This window comes from Gouania willdenowi, chromosome 15 (genome assembly GCF_900634775.1).
Source record: "Gouania willdenowi chromosome 15, fGouWil2.1, whole genome shotgun sequence".
NCBI classification, from domain to species: domain Eukaryota; kingdom Metazoa; phylum Chordata; class Actinopteri; order Blenniiformes; family Gobiesocidae; genus Gouania; species Gouania willdenowi.
In genome coordinates this window covers 29090663-29113767 of record NC_041058.1, presented here as the reverse complement: position 1 = coordinate 29113767, position 23105 = coordinate 29090663, and the positions used below count along the sequence as shown (strand labels likewise).

The window sequence follows — 23105 nt, the reverse complement described above, 5'->3', positions numbered from 1 at the left end:
ATTTTTAAAAAAGGATGTAATCCTAAACCTTTTTTTTGTACTTCAGTTCTCACTAAATAAGTTCCATAACAATTGAAAATGTCTTGAAATAAAAAAACACTGACCAGGTAATGCAACAACAAAAATGTTTGAAATTACACATATAGATATTTTAACATTAAATTAAATGCATCAACATATTTACCAATGTAAAGATAATTTTACTTGGGGCTGATATTTAGATTTTTTTTTTTTTTAAAGTGCGATTCATTGTGATATGCAAAAATACTCAACTCAACTCAAGTGTATTTATAGAGCTCTTTAAGGCAGCCACAGCTGGCACAAATTGCTGTACACAATAAATACAAACAACAGCAAAACAATAAAATAAACTAAGTAAAGCAAGAATAAAAAACTGATGTAATTATAAAATGCAACAGTGAAAAGAGACAAGCCACAGGACACTCGACAGTCGCTTTTTCTGGGCAAATATGTGTATTGTAAATATACCTGCATATTTTTACTAAAAACATCAGAAAAATATCAGAACTTTATCTTGAAAATTGAATTTTTACAGCATTTTGAATTGTTCTCTTGTGTGAACAATTGGAGTCAATGTAAAAATAAAACATCAGTTTTTCACTTGGAGTGTTTTTCAAATGTGGGTATGCAATGGCACTACGGGGGTACTTGAGAGACAGAGTGGAAAATTAACAAATGAAAGCATTCAAAATAAGGGGTTTTCCAATGTTTATTTTTAGTTAAACATCATAATAATGATTATGAAAATGATCTTGGTTAGAACATGAACTGAAAATACACCAGGTGGAAGATATGATAAAAAGAAATGAATCCATTCAGGAGCCACTGACTATGGATTAATTCCACTTATTTACAAAGTTAGAGTCTTTAAAATGTGTATCACTCATTCATTTGATCATTATGCTCTATAGTTGTTGTTTTTAGTAAAATGTTGTAGTCGGACAAAGGGGTAGTTGCATTATGAAATAAGAGAAAGGTAGTAGCTGCACTAAATCATTGTTAAAAACAGATCGCCATGCTGCCTGAATGCAATATGTGTATTTTCAGACTTTTGTCTTAGTAACTGAATCTTTGCCAGCCGTTTGAAATCTGCCTTTAAACACTAACAGCTGCTGTCATTCACACAGGTCACTGGCTTAGTCAATTAGTAAAGCTACATGTACCTTTTACATTTACTTTTTTAATGGGTTTTGATTTGATGTTTCTTGGTGTTGAAGATTGTGACTTCAAGCCTCAGTTAATGCAACATTTCCATTTTCTGTAAAATTGCCTGGCCCTGACCATTGCTGCACAGCAGCTATAATTTCACTTACGTTTTGTGTAACTTTTGGTTCATACTTTTCACATGAAATGAGAGTTTATTTGTTTTACAAAAGTCTTTGGTCTACAGACTTTTCCTTTTCAAATCAAATGACATGTTTTGTATCCACAGCATCCTGCAGAGGCTCCTGAATGTTCATCTGACCTGCCTACTAGTCTTGCCATCACATGGACACCACAGGTATGCACATGCTATAAGAGTCCTTTTAGGTTTGTATTTTTTTGATTTTGGTCAGAGCTTGTCAAGGCTTTGCTTATTATTATCATTATTAATGTTGTTTGTTTTTTTCCAATGCCCTACCAACTACCCTATTTCTATCAAGCCCTGAATAAAGGCCAAATATCATCGATAGTGTGTATTCCTGCGTATTATTTTAGCATTAAAAATCAGAATACATCATTTTAAATCATGAGTACAACCACTTGCTAAATATTTAGAGAAATAACTTGTTACAACTTGTCCCATTTTTCTGCTGCTCCTTAGCTGCTACTTTCTACTCTGTAGCTTCTCTGTAAGAAGCTATTAAAGCTAAGGTGTCATTTAATGCTCCCATTTGGTGGGAATGTTTTTGAGGAATTCACTCAACATGACAAAATATTTCTATAAACACTATAGATTTGTGAGTCTTATGTATAGAAACTTTACTAGCCTGTACTGTACAAATGATGTTTTCCCTCCTATTAAAGTTGAGTTTACCCTTTCCTAGGGAGGGCTGGTGATAGTCACAGCTAAGCAAAAATAATAAACATTTTATTACTTTATTTTTTACAAAACAAAACATGCATGGTTGTCGCAAAAAAAATTTCTTATTGTGTTAACCTTTGATGACAAATACAGACGTGGGGAGAAAAAAGGTATGTATTGATCATTTTCCACTGATTATTCTTTGTATATAAATGAATGAAAAATTGAACTCGAAGTTAATCTCCAATAGTCTCTCCACGTTCTGATTCCCACTTATTCTGGGTTTGTTGAGTGTTAGAGTCAGTGCTTAATTTGTAAATCATCAGGTCCCAGAACACCGGCTGCGTGTTGTTCCGGCTGTAAGAGCAAGACAATATGTCACGGAAAAAAACATTTTTTAAAGCTCCTTTTGCTAACTAATTGGGCCGATATTATCATGTGAACACAAACAACCAATTAACCTAAATGTTTAATAAAATAATGATGAATCAGCGTTAAAGAAGCACAGACAATTGCCCGTTATAGAGCGCATCCGTCTCTCACTCTGAGTCACAGCTGTCAAATCTGCTATTTTTCAGCACCAAGGACATCGCAAAAATCACAGCTAATTTAGCCACTTTTAACTTTTACACCCATACATATTGTAACTCCTCTAATGAATCAGCAGCACAGCAGAACTTAAAAATATGTGTGCTTACTTTTTATTTGTCCAAAAGAGAAGGAGAACTTTGTATCCTCGCAACTTTTTACATGTTGTCTTGCATGAGCCAAGAGTAGCAGCTCATCTTGGCTTTGAACTGAGCCTCTGTGTCAATGTCTTCTCTCTGTCCCTGAGTCCTCTTCATGTTGCCTGGATAGTTCTCCTCCCGTGTCTTGTCTATAGGAGGCAGGTTCTCCTGTATTAGTATCGTTGCTACAGGTTCTGCTACTCGCTACGCTAACTGCTGCTGTGCTGCTGTTACTGCTCCGCGATTTCCACAGAAACAACCTCAGACTTCTTTAACTAAAGCTTAGCTTCACTTATTGGCTTAAAAAATTCTTTAAATCCAATTGCATTTTTTTAAGCCTTTTTCTACCGTCTTCCAAGCTGACAAGACACAATTTTAGCTCAGTTTTTACATTCAATTTTGTGTGTACAATGATGTTTTCAGTGATTTTAACTGAATAAAAGCTGCAGCTGTCCAAATATAATAATTCAAAATTTAATCAAAAGCAAATGATGATGCTGGGGAAAAAAAAAAAAAAAAAAAAGGTGCTGGATCCAATCAAAAAAGTGCTGGTCAAAACCTGGGAGGTGCCGGATCTTGCTCCAGCAGGATCCGGCTAAATTTAAGCTCTGGTTAGAATAAATCATACGTATAGATTGGTACATACAGTATTTTAAGGTTTCTTTGTCACTTGTTTCCTCCTTATGGATGGTAAAAGTCAGTTTGTCTATGAGTGAATGGTCTTCTTTAATTATATGCTAATTTGAATGTTGCAAGAGAAAACCTCTCATTTGTAAATATGGAAAAAAAATCTGATCTCGGTAAAGTATAGGTTGAACAAAGTTCACAAAATTATTTTAATCGATAATTATTCATTAGTTGATGTAAAAACTTAAAATGACTGGTAATTGTTTTCCAGTTCTGAAAAATAGAATCATGGAAATGGAAACTAGATTAGCCTGTGGATGAACCTAGACAATATGGTACTTTCCTCCAGATGTGTTGTGCCTGATTATGATTAGACCAAAGGTTTTCAAGATCATTATCTCCTTTATGTTTGCCCACAAAAGGTCTCACTGGCAGGGAATATTGGCCTCTAGTTATCTTTCTCCATTTCTAACCATCTAGATGCAGACTGCTCTGTGTGATTAGTGAGCGTATTTGCTGTATCTCTACCCTTTTAATGAAAACATCCTCTTAGTTTTGATCAAAAAAGCGTTTTCATATTGCTGCAGGTTCTTTGTGTGTTTTTGTGGCATCCTTATTGTAATTTTTTATTTAGTCTTTCCCTTTGGATTGCTCTTTATCTCAGACTGTAATTAGCATGCATGTGTGTGAACGTGTGAAATTATTTCATTCCTTTACCCATTCTTAAATGTTGCTATAGACCAGAGGTTGACAACCATAGCATTAAGGGATCTACAACGCAGCTGCAATACTTATTGATATCTATGTATTGTATGAATCTATATACAATATATGGTTTATTCCAATGCAATATTATAAACAACAAAATGACAGGATCTGTTTGGGATGTGACACAATGCCACAACTGCCGAATAATGTGTTTTAAAATGTTTTGATCATTAAAAAAGGAAAATTAAGTGTTCATGATAATGAATCAATATGGAAGGAATTAGAAATGACGAACCTTGCTCAAGAACAGAGTGCCCTGAGTGTGTACCTTACTGAGGGCTAGTGTGTGTGTGTGCATGTGTGTGTTGCTGGGCTGATACACAGCAGACGTACAATGAGGACCAGCTTAGAACAGCTTTACCGTATGGAGCCTGTCTGCCTGCTGGGCTGTTGATGGATCTCACCCACACTGCAACATGAATTGTTTGCAAGTGTGTGTCAGTGTACATGTGTGTGCGTGCGTGTGTGTTGTTTCAACCGTGCCAAGTGTGTTTTTGTGTTGTGTGCGGGGGGAAGTGCATGTCTGTCAGCAGTCCTGACATGTTCATTTGAATGAGTAATTATTGCCTGCTCTGTTGCAGGGCAAAGACGTGCCACTCTGTCCGTTTATGTGGAACCAGAATGAGGGAAAAATATGTTGTGTGCGCACTTGCTGAGCTTTGTGTTGGCAAGCTAAACAGTGGTGATTTGGTTTAGCATCCAAAAAGTGCATGTATCAAGTTATAGAGGTAAACTCAAGGTGAATAAAAGAGTAAGCTGTGCACACCAGCAGCCTGCACAATGTTTATGTAAGAGTACTGGATGCTATTACAACCGATATTGCAACAGTTAGTGTGAGTTTACCCTAAAACCACTTTTTTTCTGCTGATTACATGTGTGATTAGGTATGAGGTAATGTATTTTATTGATCGTAGTCCCACTATTCACATTTTAGTCAAAGTATTTGAAGGTCCAGTATTATGCTATTTTTCACCCATCTCCAATTGTTCTAAGAACCCCAACAACATAGTATTTTTTAGGCCCTCGTGCGTATGCAATAGTAGGCGTAAACACACACGCTGATCGCAGCAGCAGCAGTCAATCATTAACAGTCTTCCTTCTCCTCATCACTTCACAGAAATTGTCCATTTAGGACGATAGTCCATTATTTTGTCCGACCGTCACATTGGGTCACGTCAGATCATCCCATAAAGGCGATACAAGGTGGTATAATGGCTATTAAAAATGGAACTGATTATAACCGCTCGCGCTGCGCCGCAGGAAAATAAACTCTCAACTATCAGCTGAGTCAGCTCTTTCAAACACTCACATGAGCTAATACGCCGCTTTCTTGTCATCCTGACCTTTTCTGACCACAGCAATAGTCCATTAATACAAGACAATAGTTCATTGTTTTGTCTAACCGCTGCATCACATTGGTTCACAAACATGTCAGATCATCCAATAGAGGCGATACAAGGTGGCATAACGGCTACTAAAAGTGAAACTGATTGTGAGTGGTCTTTATCTATATGCTGGATTATCTGTATACTGAACTGTAATGTCAACTTGTTTTTGTTTGTTTTATCTGTGAGGTAGTTAGAGAGGGGAGGAGGAGTTTCCCCCTTATGATGTAATATTGGGGCAAAAATCTAACTCGCTTGTTTGGAGCTGACTTTTCACAAAATGTAGAATAATGAGGGAGGGAGGAAACATAACTTTTTCCACTTTGGCCCTCTGAATGAGGCTAAAGGAATGTATATCACTGGAGCAAGACCATTATAAAGTGAATCTTTCATAACATTGCCCCTTTAAATTTAACATTTTAAGTTGTACAATGTCAGTGACTGCCCTCTGTGAGTTGAATGCTGGCTATTACAATTGAATTTTGCTATTAGCTGAGATTACATCGGTGATGTCTTTTGGTTCAGTGACGTCACTGTTGGCTGTTAGCCATCAATGTGGAACTGTGAGGCACTGTGGGAGCAGGGCTGCTGTGACTGGGCGTGTCTTAACTATTGGAGGAGCAATGCCCATAATCAAGGCATTTTTTGAATTTCCCCTAGTGTCAGTCAGTAAAAATGTGTTGTTTACAATTTAAACAAACATACAAAAACTCTTTCCAAGCTTTGGCAACAGGCACATTTCTTAAGTCCTCAAATTGAGAAAGGTAGAAATCTAAGCTAACAGGTACTCTCATAAAGAACCTTTTTAGAATGAATCTTGATAAATTATATTTTTTTTCCTGAAAGCTGTTCATATATGATTTTCTTTTTAAATTGAAAATACATCCTTCAAAATTAATTTTTTTAAAGTATTTCTTCATTGTTTTTGTCAAGAAGGGCCAGGATTTAACAACATAAAAACTAGCATAAGTGAGGAGGACTTAGTTTCCAAACCCCCCCCCGCATCCACTCATTGGAACTAACCCAAGGAAGATAAAGAGGTCTGATTGAGATGGCCACAGAACGAATCACCACTCTCTTTCATGCTTTTCTCCAGTCTCACGTTGTCTCGTGTTCTTTAGATCGAGCAAGAATTCAATTACCTGCTCTTCTTTTTCCTCTGCTCTTTTTTCTTCTTCTCTCTGAACCGGGCTGAGCATAGTTATCCTGAGCCATAACCGTAATCATACCACTGGCATTAATTGGGCTGTAATTACCAGGGCTTTCGCACCTGGACGATGCTTAATTGTGTGCACTGTGCTGGCACAATGACCTGTAATTCTTGGTTCATTTTTCCCCCTAATTTTTTTCTGTAGCACTCATTCCCATCCCTATCAGGTTTATTTTCTATTTTTTTCAGTGTAAGCAAGTGTGTGGGTGTGGGTCTGTCATTGAAAGTTTGCTACAGTTTTTTTTAGAAGGACTGTGATTAAAAGAAAAAGAAAAAGAAAATTAAAAGAGAACAATTTGATAGTTATGAAATCTTGGTGGTTATTATGAAATGCATTTAGCACAAGAAATGTATAATTGCACTTACGAGTGCAAGTTTTACATTTTTAAAGCAAAGAAGAAAACATGAAATTAAAAAATACCAAGGTTTGTCCTATCTGTATTCTGAGCAGTCTCACTCTACAGGCCTTCTAATGGTTTGTTACAAGTCACCTATTACAAAATGTTGGAAGGTGAACTGTTGAATGTAAAAAATTGAAAAAGGACAACATCCATACAGCGTCCATAGGCCAAACCCCCAATGCTACCCACCTACCTCAAATATGAGTGAAACCAATAATTACAGAGTTGGAACCAGGACAACCTGATGGCAAATGGGCTACTAGAATGAGACATACTTGTACATGGATGGGGTTGAAAAAGACGGAACCGTATCAGCAGTCCCAGAGAGATGGGATATATACAGAAATGTGCAACCATAGGAAAATTTGAAACCCACAAACTAAGAATCATCTTGTAGTACAGTATTCCAACATCCTTAGCCACCAGCTGCTATTACACTAAGAGAATACTGAAATACAAGAAAAATGCTAGAGCAAGGGATAGCCAGGACACCAGATCACCATGACAAAAAGATATCAAGCCCCAGATACAAAATAAATAAAGACAGAGATCAAAAGAACAATGAAATCCTGAAACTACCAGTGGCCACACTTCATGACGTTTTTAATCCGGAATTAGTTATTCCGAATTAAATCATTCGGAATTAAAGTGTTCTGCTTCGTGTTAACATGGTAAAAGTAATTACTGTACTGAGGTTTACATGGATAACCGTATTTTTCAGCTTGAGTTATTTCCGCTTTAGGTCTGGGGGTTGGGAAGGATCTGATTGGACAGGGGGCGAACATGACGTATCACGTCTATCGGGAAAAACACACAACAAACCTTTTATTGTCGGTTGTAACATAGAAGACCGCACATACAAACTGTTTTATTTTGATTGTAGTTTTGAAGCAGCAGCTCGACAATTACACACCTTGGTCTACGGAGCAGAAGAGCGATAGGACCTAATCACCTGTAAATAAAGCCCAGTAAAACAATAACCAGGAATACATATTTGCACCCTGGTAAAGACAGTAGCTCTAACAACCGGGTGAATATGCTTCAAACGTCCGATGATCTCCATGTGTGTAAGTCCTTGTGTCCATCTTAATGTCCGCATGTTTATGCCTACATCCATCCCCTTTTTTCATTATATTCGTGTCTTTTAAGGCTCCTTTTAAATAGTGTCGCTTTATTCCGGGCCGCCATGTTGGATTATGTCGTCACCCAGCGCGTCATCACCACAAGTCGCACATGCGCAAAATGACCGGAATTAACTTAAAGCGGAACTAAGTGTTGTTAACCATTAACAAGAAAGAGGAATTATTAAATTCGGAATTAAAAACGGAATAAACTTGCCACCTAATTTGGAATTAAGTTTATTTCGGAATTAAATTAGTATTAGAAATTAACTGTTAACAAGGTCAGGTTAAAGAGTAATTAACTTTTATTAATCATAACTAGCTATATCAGAATTTTAATCTCTTCCCATTTATTGAACCAGTAAATGCGACCGTTTACAGACGAGCCCATGTCCGCTCTAGCAGTTAGATTATGTTATGATTTAGTCCCGTTTATGTGGACTGTAAATCATAACTAGCTACATCAGAATTTTAATCTCTTCTCGTTTATAAGAAATCTAACACCGTCTCCATGGACTGTAAATGCGACCGTTTAAGGACGGGCCCATGTCTGCTCTAGCGGTTAATGTAATGCTATTGTACGGTATACGCTTCAGCATATAGGTAGGTTTTGAGTTTAGCTTTAAAGGTGGAGAGGGTAGTAGCCTCCCTTACTGAGACTGGGAGCTGGTTCAACAAGCTGATGCACAGTGCAGCAACAGTAAATCCTACAGAAGATGGGAATGGTACATAAGCACTAGTACTCTCCATGGAAGACACGTTTAGAGGTATTGTACAGGGACAATAATGCCACGTGATCCCTGTGGTCGTAGGAGTGGGAAGTGGTAGGAGCCGAGCTTGAGGAAGACAAACACCAGGAAAGGAGGATTTTTACAACTATAATGTCAATCTGTTCTTTAGTCCCATATGATGCTGTACCAAGAATACTGGTTTGGTTTATTTGAATAGCTTTAAAGTGTTACTGCAAAGCAGCACTATACCTTTACAATCGACTTACTCTACACACATGTATTTAAAATCTAGCATGAACTCTGAATGATGCAACTTTGCACAAAAAAGTTAGCTTGATCTTCTAAACCTCAACTTGACCTATAATTTTCTTGTTAACTGGTGTTTTAATTACAGTCTGAAGTGAAAAAAGTGGTCTGCTTCTTGCTCTGCTGGCATCAATTATTTTCATTTTCGGAGTGCTCGGCAGGTGCTCAGAGTGCCCATGGCTGGTAATAGTTGGGACATGAGTCCGAATGTTTATTAAGCTTTGAAATTTGCATCACATGGCTTTTTTTTAATAACAATTACAGTGAATGAGTATTAGCCCCAACAAGCTAATTAAAGAGACCTTGGTAGGAGTTATTGAAGTGCTTCATCCCTCAGGGGTTGAAACTTTTACAGAGCACTCCTGTCCTGTTTTTAACTGGCATTTACACAACAATAACACTCTAGTACATTTACTTAAAGAATACATTTGTTTTGGCTTCACCAATGCTGGCTCGCTTTTTACAGAGTAAATAAACCCCAATCCTAGTCCAACTGTTGACATTTTAGTAAAAGTGTTTTAATTTTGTATATTTAGTCATTAAATGTCAGTGACTGCCCTCTAAGATATTGCGATAAAATTTTGCTATTAGCTGAGACAGATTATTGTGACGATCATTCGTCACCGACTTTCACTGATGGCCCCGCCTCTTCTACATGCTGACAGGAGGAAGGAGGGTTTCCTCTAATCACAGCCCTCAGTAAGCGTTGATTGATAGTTCTAGTACGGAAGTCTAATGCTCCGTGTAAAGTAGCTGTGCTCCGCTGCGGTGATGTTTGTAACTTTATGCAGAAATAAAGGCAACCAGGATATGCAGAATCACTGCTCAAGCAGCAGTGAATCCTGGTTGCCTTTGTTTACATGCACACAGAGCTCTTCTTCTCTTCTTAATGGCATCTACGATACAGCAGAGTGGGAACTGTCGCCCCCTGTGGCCACAATTTTTTTCAGGTCATTGTTTTAATTTATTATCTCTTAGTAAACAAGAGGTTTACGTCAAATGTTTTATTTTTTACTGATTTTTAGAGCAACCCAAAGCAGCACAAGTTGTCATTTTGACTGAAAAAGCTGCTATTTGATCCTGAATGCTTCAACTCCTATAGATCTCAATGTACTAAAAGGGGCTTAACACGTCACCAATGATGTCATTTCTACATGGCGGTGTACAGGGTAAAGTAGTCCCAGTTTTATAACTGAATGAAACCAAAATAATAATAATGTGTTTTGTTAGGCATAGATCTTCTAATAAGGACATTTCAAAGGTTTTAGGCCATAATTGTGAAAACAGTGGAGGATCCCTTTATGACAAGCCCAGGGTTTTAATAACTGATATGTTTCATGTGATTTCATTGACAAATAGAGCTGTGTATCATCCGCATTTATATCCGCAATTTATATTGTGTTCTCTAATAATGTTGCCTCGTGGAAGCATACAGTATATAATATAAAAAGTATTGGCCCTAAAACTGAACCTTGTGGAACTTCATGGTTAACTCTGGCGTGAGCTGAGGAGAGAATATTAAAATGAACAAAGTGGGTTCTGTCTGATAAGTAACATTTAAACCAACTTTGCGCCATTTCTTTAATCCCAAAAACTTTCCAGTCTCTGCAGCAGTAGATGATGATCCACTGTATCAAAGGCTGCACTGAGATCTAAGAGCACCAGAGCTGAGATCAACCCTCTGTCTGAGGCTAAGAGGAGATCATTGGTTACTTTTACTAAGGCAGTCTCTGTGCTGTGATGGGCTCTAAAGCCAGACTGAAAGCTCTCATATGAATTGTTCCTATGTAAATGATCGCATAGTTGACCTGCAATGATTTTTTCAAGAATTTTGGATATTGGTCTATAATTGGACAAATCACTTGGATCAAGGGTAAGTTTTTTTTAAGGAGAGGTTTGATTACAGCGGTTTTAAAGGCCTGTTGCACATAACATGTTACTAGAGATGTGTTAATTCAGTTCATCATATTAGTGCTAATTCGTGGAAGAACATCTTTAAATAGTGGAGTTGGGATTGGATCTAAAAGACAGGTTGTTGGTTTAAAAGCATTAACTATTGAGGTCAGTTCAGCTAGACCAATTGGAGTGAAACTCTGCAAACAAAAGCCACATGTTGGGGTAATTTAAGGAGCTGCTTTGTTTGAAAAAAATATTAGGGGGGGCACTAGTTTTGTTTCTAATTGAATTTTATCAGTAAAGAATTTGATGAAGTCATCACTGCTCAGGTTGACAGGAATAGAGAGTTCAACAGAGCTGTATAAAATAAAAGGCTGTTTTTCTTACGACAGCTCAAAAAGTTCAGAGTCAGACGCAACATCTTTCTTCAGTTTTACGCAGCCATAATTGAGAGTATCCTCACATCAGGTCTTAGTCAGCCAACTCACCCAGATATAAGAACAGTTTTTCCCCACTACACACTAATCAAATACCTAAAGTAACTTATGTGTTGTAATGTTGCATTGTTTGTATATAACTATGTATGTAACTGACACAGGAGATGTGAGCATGATGTGCTGCACCGAAAACAAATTCCACCAACTCTGTTGTATGGCCATTAATAAATTATTATGATTCTGGGTATGGTACCTGAAGGTGCCTGACTTCATTCTAGTAGCCAATAGTATCACCCAAAACAGCCCACGGAGCACATGATTGTACAAAGATCTCTGATTGACTGAAGTCCAATGTCACACTTCTGGATTTCTAAACTTAATTTACAGAGCCAGGAGAAGGAGAAGAGATTCACTGTCTTGATTTGGTTTTTTGAAGTAGTACCTTCTGGATGTTTTGCTCTTTAATGGCCACTGTGTTTTGTTTTGTCAGAGCACCCTGGTGCAGCTCCACAGCCAGTTTCTGCAAGTTTTGGATTCCCTGACTGAATTTTGGGACATTCTAGACGAGATTGACAACAAGACCTGGATCCTGGAGCCGGAAAAACCCAGCAGGGCTGACACCATGCGGCGGATCGCCATCGGTATGTTAAAGAAAATTAGGCACATCTCAGCAGAGCTAGCAAACAATGCAGGACTATGTACAATATGTTTCTTATGATGTATGAGGTGGCAAAATGATCATCCTGCTCTGTCTGAATAGTAACAGATCCTGTGGTGTGTGTGTGTGCGTGCGTGATTGCAGGAAACAACGTATCCATCAAAGTGGAACTGGATCCCAGACACCCAAAAATGCTGCCAGACTGCTGCCTGCTGGGACCAGAGCATGGTGAGTTTGGACCCTAGATACAGTAGATGGGAGCACTTCAAAGTATATTTCCAAGCAGTGCAGTAACAGAAAAGTTGTGTTAAAACTAACACGCTGTATTATAGCATGGCCATAATGGTTTTAATACAGCCATATACTGTACTTTCCTTTAGCCTCATTCAGAGGGCCAAAGTTGAAAAAGTTTCCTCTCTCCCTTGCTATTCCACATTTCATAAAAAGTCTGCTCCAAATGGTTGAGTTGGATTTTTAGTGTCATATAAGTAAAGCTACAAACACAAAATGTGTTCTCTGGATTTAACCCCCCCCCCCCCCCAGTTGTGTTTCAGATTCACAAATGCACATAAACTGTTTCGCAAATGCACACTGGTTCACAAACATATATATTTGTTTTGCAGTTGTATTTCACTCTTGTTTGAGCACTGCATATGCGCACACGTATCAGTAGCTCTGCATTTGGTTTAAAAGTGTGGAGAAAATGTAACAAGCGATATATTTGGCTGAAAGCAAACACACCTGATTGGCTGATGACTCTGTCAATCAGTTTTATCAGCCAATGGTGACGTTCATTGACCTGCAACGTCAGGGCAGTCTCAAAATTCACCACACACATTTCTCTCACAAATACAGAGGTTTCACAGCACAGAAGCAGTTTGTAAATGCACATTCAGCAATTTGCATCATCTGTGGATTTATATTACAAGTGTGCCTCAAAATAATATTTGTGAAGTAGAGCGGGGGCATTTCAGAATTTATATTACAAGTTTGCATAAAATATATATTTGCAAAACAGCTCGTGTGCATTTGTGAATTTGAAATACAACTGCAAAACAAATATATATTTGTGAACCAGAGTGTGTGCATTTGTGAATCTGAAATACAACTCTGAAACAAAGCATGTGCGGTCGTGAAAAAACCCTGCAAGAGTTCATTCATTATGATACTGTTCTGATTCCAAACATTTGAAGCCACACGGACACGTGCGTCAGGAAGCAGCAGCAGTGATCACTCAGCTGCTGCTGCGCGATTAATTGAAACTCTGACAGACGCAGACTTCTGTCCACGTTGGTCACAGTGATTCAACTATTTTCAATTATGTCCAACATAAAGTCACAGTTTGATCCACTACAGAGTGAAACAAGTTGTCATATGCAGATGAGGATGGAACACAAACTGTTCCCGCGCATATATTAATGAGGCTCAGCTTTAAACTATTGATATTTAAAACTGTGTATTATAGAAGCCAATAGTTCTGTTTCACTCCAAACATCCCTCTGTATTAAAGCAGGACGCTCTGTGCCCTGGTTAAATTCCTCATATCTCCAACATCTAACTCGGTCATGCTTTACAGCGATGATGATGATGATGATGATGATCAAGAACAGAGATTTTAACTGTGACTTGGACAGAAGGATGCGGCTGATCCTCAGTCACTCTGCAATAATCTGATCAATGATCTGATCAAATCAACCTGTTATATTGTTTATCAATGAAAGCGTTTCCAATTAAAAGTGAACTTTATCATTTTCACTGATTTCAATGACATTTACAAGCCGTTTCGTGATTTCTAGACAGCCCAAGAAAATGACATCACCGCCTCTTTTCCTTCAGCCCGCCTTCATTCACACATATGCGCTTTTTGCAGTGGGCGTGTCAACTGCCTGGATCGGAGAATACGCATAGGAGAGAATCCGTAACTGCAGGCGTGCAGTCCAGATGGGAGAATAGACCCCTGAGTTGATACAGTTTAATTTTGTTGCTGTACTGTAACTAGGGTATTAATTACAAAGGTCCCCACCTGTAACTGTAAAACTAAAACTTGCTGAAATAAAACTGCAGACAAGTTGGTAGCAGTCGAAAAATCAAAGAGCTACAGCCCAGGTAGATGTGTAACAAAATAAAACAAACTCAAACCCTGGAACAGTCATGTGACAAATCAATCAATAGTTCTTTTTGGAGATTATTATTATTCTGGATACAGTGGAAACAGAAACTATAAAAAATAGTTATATTTTCAACTTGTTTATATTGTTGGGAAGATTGTAAACCTAAAATGGATTCTAAAGCCACAAAAATTGCACCAGATTCAAAAGAAAATGGACTAATGTAAGACCTCGTTACATGGAGTATAAGACAAAAAAAAAAAAAGGAACAACTTCCCCGTCCATCACTGTCTGTAGAGCCGAGGCAGCAGCTAGGGCTGCTCAATTAATCAAAAGTTGATCACGATTTCAATTATTACACCCAACGATTACAAAAATAACATAATCAAGAAAAAACGATTATTAAAAAAAAAAAAAAAATGTTTTTTCTTTTAGTCATATGTTTTTTTCGCTAAATAAATCAAAGACACTATTTTGAACATCTACAAATAATAAATATTGGCACACAGGTTATTATTACTAAATTTGAGTTGTTTAATCCACTCTCATGCAAGCTCCTCCCCTCCACCCCGCCCCTCTCCTAAAGCCAAAGCTAGCCTGCAGACCAACACGAGGAAAGTTGTTGCTAGCGGTCTTGAAACATGGCAGGAGAAACGCAGCAAAAACGCTTGGTAAACAAGCATTGCAAGTCAAATTCTCTTATATGGGAACACTTTGGGTTTGATGATGAAGACCTAGAGCAAAGACACATCATGTGCAAGAAGTGTTTGTTTTGTGCAACAGTGAACATACTTAATTGTAGTGTTTGAATGATTTTATTTATGTTTAAAGAATATATTTTATGTTTTTTTTGTACAAAAAACAAATAACTTTTTGGTTGACAAATAATCGTGATTTCAGTTTTGACTAAAATAATTGTGATTATAATTTTTTCTGTAATCGAGAAGCCCTAGCAGCATCCCCTCCCCCGCTACAGAGAGACGTCAGCAGTAGCATTCCCTCATTTAGCAGGGAAAAATTAAACCTGTTAACTTCTTAAATACGCCTACATTCTGGGTGAACTCATCCTTTAGTAGTTGATTGTTTAAACCGTAGAAGCGGCGCTGTTTATGATACAGCCGGAGAAGAAGTGATCAGTGCTTTCTCTCTCCCCTGTCAGCCTATGGTCAGCGGCTCCCAGCCAGTCTCACACAGACACACACACACACGCACACGCACACACACACACACACAAACTGCAGTCGCCACAGTCGCGTTATGAACACATCTTATACAAACCCCTCGTAAACAAACAGAGCAAGCCACGGAAACAAACTGGTACGAGCATTTAGGATGCAAACATCTTCGTAACAGTTCCAGAACCGGACGTTAGGAACCGGTTCTTATTTGGAACCAGTTCTCGGTGCCCAACCCTACCTTAAATGGACTATTCTTGTGGTTAGAAGAGGTGAGAAGGACAAGAAAGCGACTGAGCAGCTGAACACGGCGGTGAGTGTTTGAAACAGCTGACCCAATTGACAGTTTACTCTGCTGCTGTTGCCGCACACACACACACACACTGAAGCAGCGATTGTCGGACTCACAATCACAATAGCCATGTGTTTTACTGTAATGTGCAATTTTTTGGCTGAAAACCATAACAAGATTGTGTAGATAGCATAAGACAATCAGTACGGTGATCAGCTGTGGTGTGTAGTCTACAGACACGCCCACTCATGCATACGCATAAAGGCCCAAAAGCAGCCTGTTTTTAGAAGGGTCATGAAAGTGACTTTTCAGAGGCTAAAACTCCAGAAAACAGGCGAGTTTGGGAAAATTAACCTCAAATACTAAGTTGTTGGGGTTCTTAGAACAAATTGAGAAAAGTAGCATAATACTGGACTTTTAAGGTCAATGTTGGCCTTTTTTCAGTATTTCACCTGACGATGGTCAGTTGGAGTTAAAGCAACACAGTCAGTGGTGGGCATTACTACAGGCCCTATCATGTCCTACCATGTAGATATTTTGCTGCTCCAACAAACATGATAGTGAGTAGCTCATTAGCTTGTCTAATTAACAGCTGTATAATGACACGATCATCAAAAATCTGTATTCAAGGTAAAGTTACAGTATATGTAGTGCACAGTGTCACTCAATCTGCTTTACATGGTTAAACGTGAAATATACTGAGCAGTCAGAAGCTGGGTTTCCATTACAGATTTTTTCAAAATAAAGGCGATGTTTCTAAATGTCAACAAAGTATAATTTTGTTTTGAAGGTGTTTCCAATGAACGTTACTTTAGGCAGGAACCTCGTAAGTCCCCTTTGAAATCTCATCTCGCGAGACTTCGCTGCAGCAAGACGGAGACTCAGAACGTCCTTATATCACTCCGTATTCCTTTGTTGTTTCACGTCTAATGTGGCAGTGATCATTTTCAAGTATAATGCTTAGAAATGTCCATGTCTCCTGTTCTGTCCACACCTACCGCGTCATGTTTTCTCAGAGAGAAGCGATCATGTGACCAGGTACGTCACGCTCTGTGTATTTGCAGAAAGAGTGTTTCCATAGCGCTTTTGTGACACATTTCAATATTGAAATGTCTGAAATTCCACCTCATGAAAGCATTTTTTGCAATATTTGAGTGTTTTTTTTTTTTTTTAAATTTAGGTGTTTTCATTACCAGTTTTTGTCACGCTTTTTAGATTTTGTGCATTTCCAATGGTAATGGAAACGCAGCTAGACATCATATACATACAGGACAGCAGCCCTCCAGGACTAGAGTTGCCATCAATGACCCTAATCATGGGACTCACTGGATACAGCTTATGTGTTTATGTTTAAGACATTTTAGTACAAAAATGTGTAATTAAAGAGACTTATTCGGGATCCTTACATCATATCTTACTGTATTGATGTCATGACGTCACACCCACCACCAGCAGGCGCCCCTCAGTTTTGGAATCACTGGGTTAAACAATGAAATATCAAGAATGTATATGTTATATTCTTACTTAAATAATAAAAAACAAAATGCAGAGATACAGAAACAATAATCTGACATTTAACAAAGTATTCCAGGTTCGATTGTAAATCCAGCAATGTGTTTCCAGTGAACATCTGGAGAATACGAATTGAAGACAGAGAATAATGGTTTACTACAGGTTTGGGGTCAATTACATTTTTCAGTTACAATTACATTTTCAATTACCTTTGTTCAATTTCAATTCAATTTTGATTAGTGACCTACATTTAAATTACATTTTTTTTTTTATCCTCAGATGATATTGGGTCCTGAATCAGTTGTAAAATAAACTAAAAACAAATCACCTAATTTATTGCTTAACTTATTAGGCTTCCTAATCGTTGAAAATATAGCTTTTAATATTTTTGGTGTGGGCGTCGAAACCTTTTTTGTGTCAGTATAAACCTCCATTTATGTTTTTTTTAAATAGTAAAATTTGGGAAAGCTTGATATGAAACATATTTTAATAATTAAATACATATTTGTAGAACTGTACATAGTTTTGCGTTAAATTATGATTGACAGTTTTAATAGAATACAATTGTCATGGCAATTACAATTACAAAGTCAATTATCTAAACTATATTACTCAAATTACAGTTACAGTTATAATTACACCATAATTGTAATTAATGATCAATTATGCAATTACAATTATTATTGACTTTAATCTTGTTTACTAATGATCTCTTTTTAAATATGATTATTTTAACCATACATTTTTTTTAAATCTCGTACAAAGTATGAAGTAGTCACTGAATGTTGAATTGGAACCTGCTGAAAACCGTCCCTTTATACAAAACACTGATCAACTATTGATGAATTCATCATACATACTACCGCTAGTGCAAGTTGAAGACAAGAAAGTGTTATTTCAGATCCATTAGAACAGGAACAGACAAAGGAACAGTGTCTGTCACAGCAGTTATTTTACAACAGCACGTTTTCATTCTATCACAACGCTGCCCTTACGAGCCTGGGCTGTGGCTTCCTATTTAAGTCTTTGTCAATTGTCAGCCATTGTTTCTTTATACTCAAGGTCATGAAACTCCCTTTTCCGTTGCCTAGCAATGCAACTCAAAAGATATTAAACTCAGGCACACTTCAACCACCAAGATGGTGAAGCAGGCAATGACCCTCAAATACAGAGGGGTCACACAGGAATATTGCTTTTTGCATGTAGGAATAACAAATAGTGATGAATGCTGCACAGACAGAGCTGTCTGTGGAACTGATTCTTCATATCTGTCTGTACTGACACTTCTGTCAGTGGTGGACTGGCCCGTTGTCAAATAGACAATGTTTAAATTTGTACACAGTGAGGTTTTGAAGAAATTCAAGTTTTCCAAAGTTGGTCCAAACAGTTCAAATGGATCTACAGATTCTGAAAATGTGTGGATACAGACTGGAAATAGAAGGCTGACAGTTGTAATTTAGATGCACTAACAATGTCCTCTCATGATGCAGTGGTGACTCCCCTGAGGGCGAAGCTCAACGCCAACATGCATTTATGGTAAGGTGTGAGGTCACTCAGACCTGATTGTTCTCTTCTTTTCTCTTTGGCTCTCCCTCTACTGTGACACTTTCTGCAACTTTGTTGAGGTTAATCACTGCTTTTCTTATACCATAAGTATAGTCTAGTGCAGTGGTTCCCAAACAGGGGTACAGGAGCACATTGCAGGGGGTACTCAGTAAGATATAACAGTTAAAAATACTCAGAAAATGTTTCGAGTTCAAGCTAACAATTTTTTTGCTCAATAAAATACATTGTTTTCTTGTAATTTATTGAACCAGGATTATTTTATGCTGTAGAAGCCATTGTATCATACTTCTGACATACACAAAATATTATTAAAAACTCTTCACGGCTAATGCTGTGACTAGAGGATGGATAACTGACCAGAAGCCCAACAGTATCCGACAGGTCGGGTTTGGACAGATATTTTGAACTGCTGGTCGGGTTTGGTAACATAGTGTCCTTGCGTTCTTTCCATTTCTGTGAGCGCAGCTTCAGCGTTGCAGGACTGTGGAGCAGAGAAGGACAACATCTACTGTTGATACAATCCTTTTTTCTGCACAAGAACATGGATTATCCTTAGTTTTAATACATGGATCATGTAAATAGATCCACTGGGTCTCTTGCGCGCACTGCGCGACTGTTTGTGTTAGACGTACGCTTATTGCCCCGTGCGCTGATCTGTTGTTGACATTAACAATTGTTGGTTAATAAAAGCTGGTTTACCACTAAAACAAATCTAAATATGTCATTTGTATGAGGAACAAATTTGGTTTATAACTGTCGTGTCTGCATTCCAACTGTGACGCGGTTATTTGTTGTTTTCTGAGCGTTTGATCCACCGTGCTTGTCTTCTTCCAGCCTCCAAGCCGTCTTCTTCTTCTTCGTTATTTCCGGCAGAGTGGACGCCTCTTCAAACCGTCAAGAAAGCGCACCAGCATCATTGTCTGTTCAAGGCAATAGGGAGAAATGCGTGTTGGCTCATTCTGTTTGGTTTAGAATGTTTCATCAGCCATTATCATTAAAAGACTTAATAAATGTTTATTTTTTGCCCTAAGCTTTAATACCAACCAGAAAGCGAGGCTGTGGCGCGCTGGGATCTCTGTCTTACAGGCTTGCGCTGGGGGGTGTGGGTGCCTCTGTGTGGCCTGGGGTCTGTGTCCCCACAGGGGTCGCATGCCTGCCTGGCCAGGTGGGTCCGTAGCGGTGCGATGGCGTCCAAAAGCCACTATTACATCACATCTGTTGTTGACACACAGGCACATCTGGGGCTTTGGGATAGCTTCCATTGTTATACTGTATATCTTTAGAAATCCTTCCAACAAATACTGTAGCTCTGTCACTCTTTTAAGCACACACTTACTCCTTCTTTCTACTCCAATCTTCAGTCAGATTTCACTCCTCTGCCTAATAATTGCATCACATTATGGTTTACCAACAGCACGCTCTTGTCCGTCTTTGTTCTGTCCTCCCTAACATCCTTTACTCTCGTATTTCATAGCCCTCTCTTCTGATATATCTGAAAATAAAAATCTACATGTTGTCATCCTATGACAACATATGCAGACTGACAAACTTGGAAAGCTTGATTTTCAGAAGTTTTGGCACACATGTGATCCGATGCATTGTGGTGTTGTTCTAAAAAGACTTCTGATGGGGACTAACACAATGGTGTTTACAATTTGTCCTGCTAATCATGATTCTAGTACTGTCCCTGTGATCTGTTTATGGCCTCCAGCACAACAGCTGCCACTGCATGATGCATGTTGGAACCTCCGCCATGGAAGGATGTACTTCACTTGATAGGCTATTAACTGATTACCTGCTTTAGCTTTGTCTGTTGACAGAACATCATTTCTGAAGAATTCTAGCTTATCTGACTCTAGTGGATGCAAATATTTGAGCCTAAGGTCTAGTTTCGTCTAATGTGCTTTATTTACATAAGCATCCGATCATCCTATTGGGGGGTGGCTGATGATCAAGTACAAATTCCTCCTCCGGTTTCAACGTCTCTGCATGACACACATCCCCACGGATGCTCAGTGTGAAGCTCCACAGTCTCCTTCCTGTGTTTTTCTTATCTCTCCTTTTCTACAGTAGCACAAAGTCTCCTAATCATCCCCCAGTGTCTTTGCAGGCTCATTTGCATGTGGTTAATTAGTGTGTGAAGGAGCTGTCTGTGGTCTGCTGGCAGGAACCCGGATTCCAGCGTCTTGCTCAACCTTCGGGATGTTTTGGAGATCGAATTCCCTTCATCTGCCACCCACGAAAAATCTGTATGTCACACAGTTGCCCCTCTTTTCCAATTCAAATATGTCTGTTCTTGTAACCATTACCTGGAGGAGCTGTGTGTGTTTACAGGGACATGGTCGCTATCTGTCTAAGCATTGAGCTTTAAGGGGGTGGATGCACAGCCACTGCTTTGTTTTTATGTCCATTTAAAAGTATTTTCTTTTCTATATCCATTTTAATTGCTATAGACGTTTTGCCTTTAATTTGGTTGTTTACAGATGGGATACGATAACAAAGATGTCAAACCACTTTAATCATGCAAAACCATTATTCATTTTTTAAATCCCCCCTCCCCCCGCGGATGGGTTGAAAGGGCGTTGTGTTTATCCGCCGTGATTAATGCCTCGCCTTCATTAACATTCAGAGAAGTGTAAAAAAAAAGTGGAGTTGACCAGATGTTTATTTTTCTACCCTGTCATCCTTTAATGGATAGCTTTAGAAAAAAATGAAAAAGGGGTGTGTCATTACAACAAAATGTAAACATTATACTGAGAGGAGATGGGTGTGTTAAAGCTGGGGTTCCGGGGGAGGTTTTTGGTCCAGAGTTAGTTTGTATTTTAACTCCGAATGCAGTGACAGATGAAATGCTAATTGGATTTGTGTGTGTGTGTGTTTATAGAGTTTTAACATTGAGTGTGGCATCTGTTACTCCTACCATCTTGAAGCAGCCATTCCTGATCAAGTGTGTAATGACCCTTGCTGTGGGCAGCCGTTTCATCAGGCCTGTCTGTATGAGGTATACACACATGTACACACATGTACACACATGTACACACATACAAGGTGCAAATCTGTTCTGACTTTGTTCAATACTTCCTGTTTGGGATAAAGTGTAAAATAAAGGCACTAAATTTACCTTCCAGTGGTTTCCACTTGTATCTACTGGTTGACAGTTTTACAAAGCTGGGATGAGTATTTTTAAGATCCGTTTTATTATTCTTATTTTTCTTACTCTTCCGCACTTTTTTGTGTAGCTATAACTTAGCCAATTCTTAACCAATCTACACTATTCAAATATTAAAATGCTCCACTGCATAGTGAAACTGCTACAAAGCAAATTGTGAGATGCTAACACATAATTTTAATGTAATATTAGATTTTATGCTTTCACTGCCATATTTTACCATACCTACCATAACTTTTAGGAGTTGCACTCTGACAAAATAAATGTATATGAATTTTTTAATTAACACCATTTTACAATAATAATGCAAATCTTAACCAATTTACACCATTCAAAGATCAAATTGTTCTGCTTCTCAGTGACAATTATAATATATATTTTGTAGAATGATAAATCACTTGCTTTTTATGTTATTCAAGATTTTGTGCAATTTTTTGTGATCATGCAATGATTGAGTGGTTGATTAGGTCTGCTAGAGTTGCTTCTTAACTTTTAGTAATACTGCTTTTAAAGCTACAATTTATAGCTTAAAATGTTTCTACAATCTTCTACTTTTTTAAAATAATTATACTTTAAGTGGGAAGGTTTTGCATTTCCTCTTACTTTGCATCCACAAGGTGGACTTTTACTCTTAGCTTCTCATGGGCAGCTCTGTGTGATCAGACCCTGCTTCTAAGTTCAAGCAATCATCATGAGGACCCTGGTTCAAGTCCTGCTCTGGTCTCTGCAACTCTAAATAATTCTTTAATACTTCAATTACTGAATGAAATGCTGTTCATTGTCTCTGGATTTGTATTCCCGGTTGCATTGCCGCGGCAATGCAAAGTTTCTAGTTATTATTAGTTTTTTTGGATTGCTTAAGCACGATTTTCAAAACAGGGCCCGTGTTTTCAAAACACTACACACAATTAGTACAACCACACACCCAGTTAGCAAGATCCTTTGCATAATTAAACACTCTTGTAAAAACCACACTTTGTTACCATATG

The 23105-nt window shown here is 38.2% G+C and overlaps 1 protein-coding gene across 4 annotated transcripts in view; it reads left to right on the top strand.

The window, feature by feature from the left end:
- Positions 1–23105, top strand: part of fancl (FA complementation group L) — a 48790-nt gene that overhangs the window by 22598 nt on the left and 3087 nt on the right. For 2 of the 4 annotated variants that reach the window (XM_028468174.1, XM_028468173.1), the window contains 6 exons: positions 1454–1522; positions 12127–12277; positions 12439–12522; positions 18872–18917; positions 21115–21196; positions 21832–21948. In XM_028468174.1, coding sequence (XP_028323975.1) covers positions 1454–1522; positions 12127–12277; positions 12439–12522; positions 18872–18917; positions 21115–21196; positions 21832–21948 — 549 coding nt within the window. Of the gene's footprint in view, positions 1–1453; positions 1523–12126; positions 12278–12438; positions 12523–18871; positions 18918–19781; positions 21197–21831; positions 21949–23105 lie in introns of those variants that run through there. The other 2 variants (XR_003675617.1, XM_028468175.1) reach the window with 2 other exon arrangements.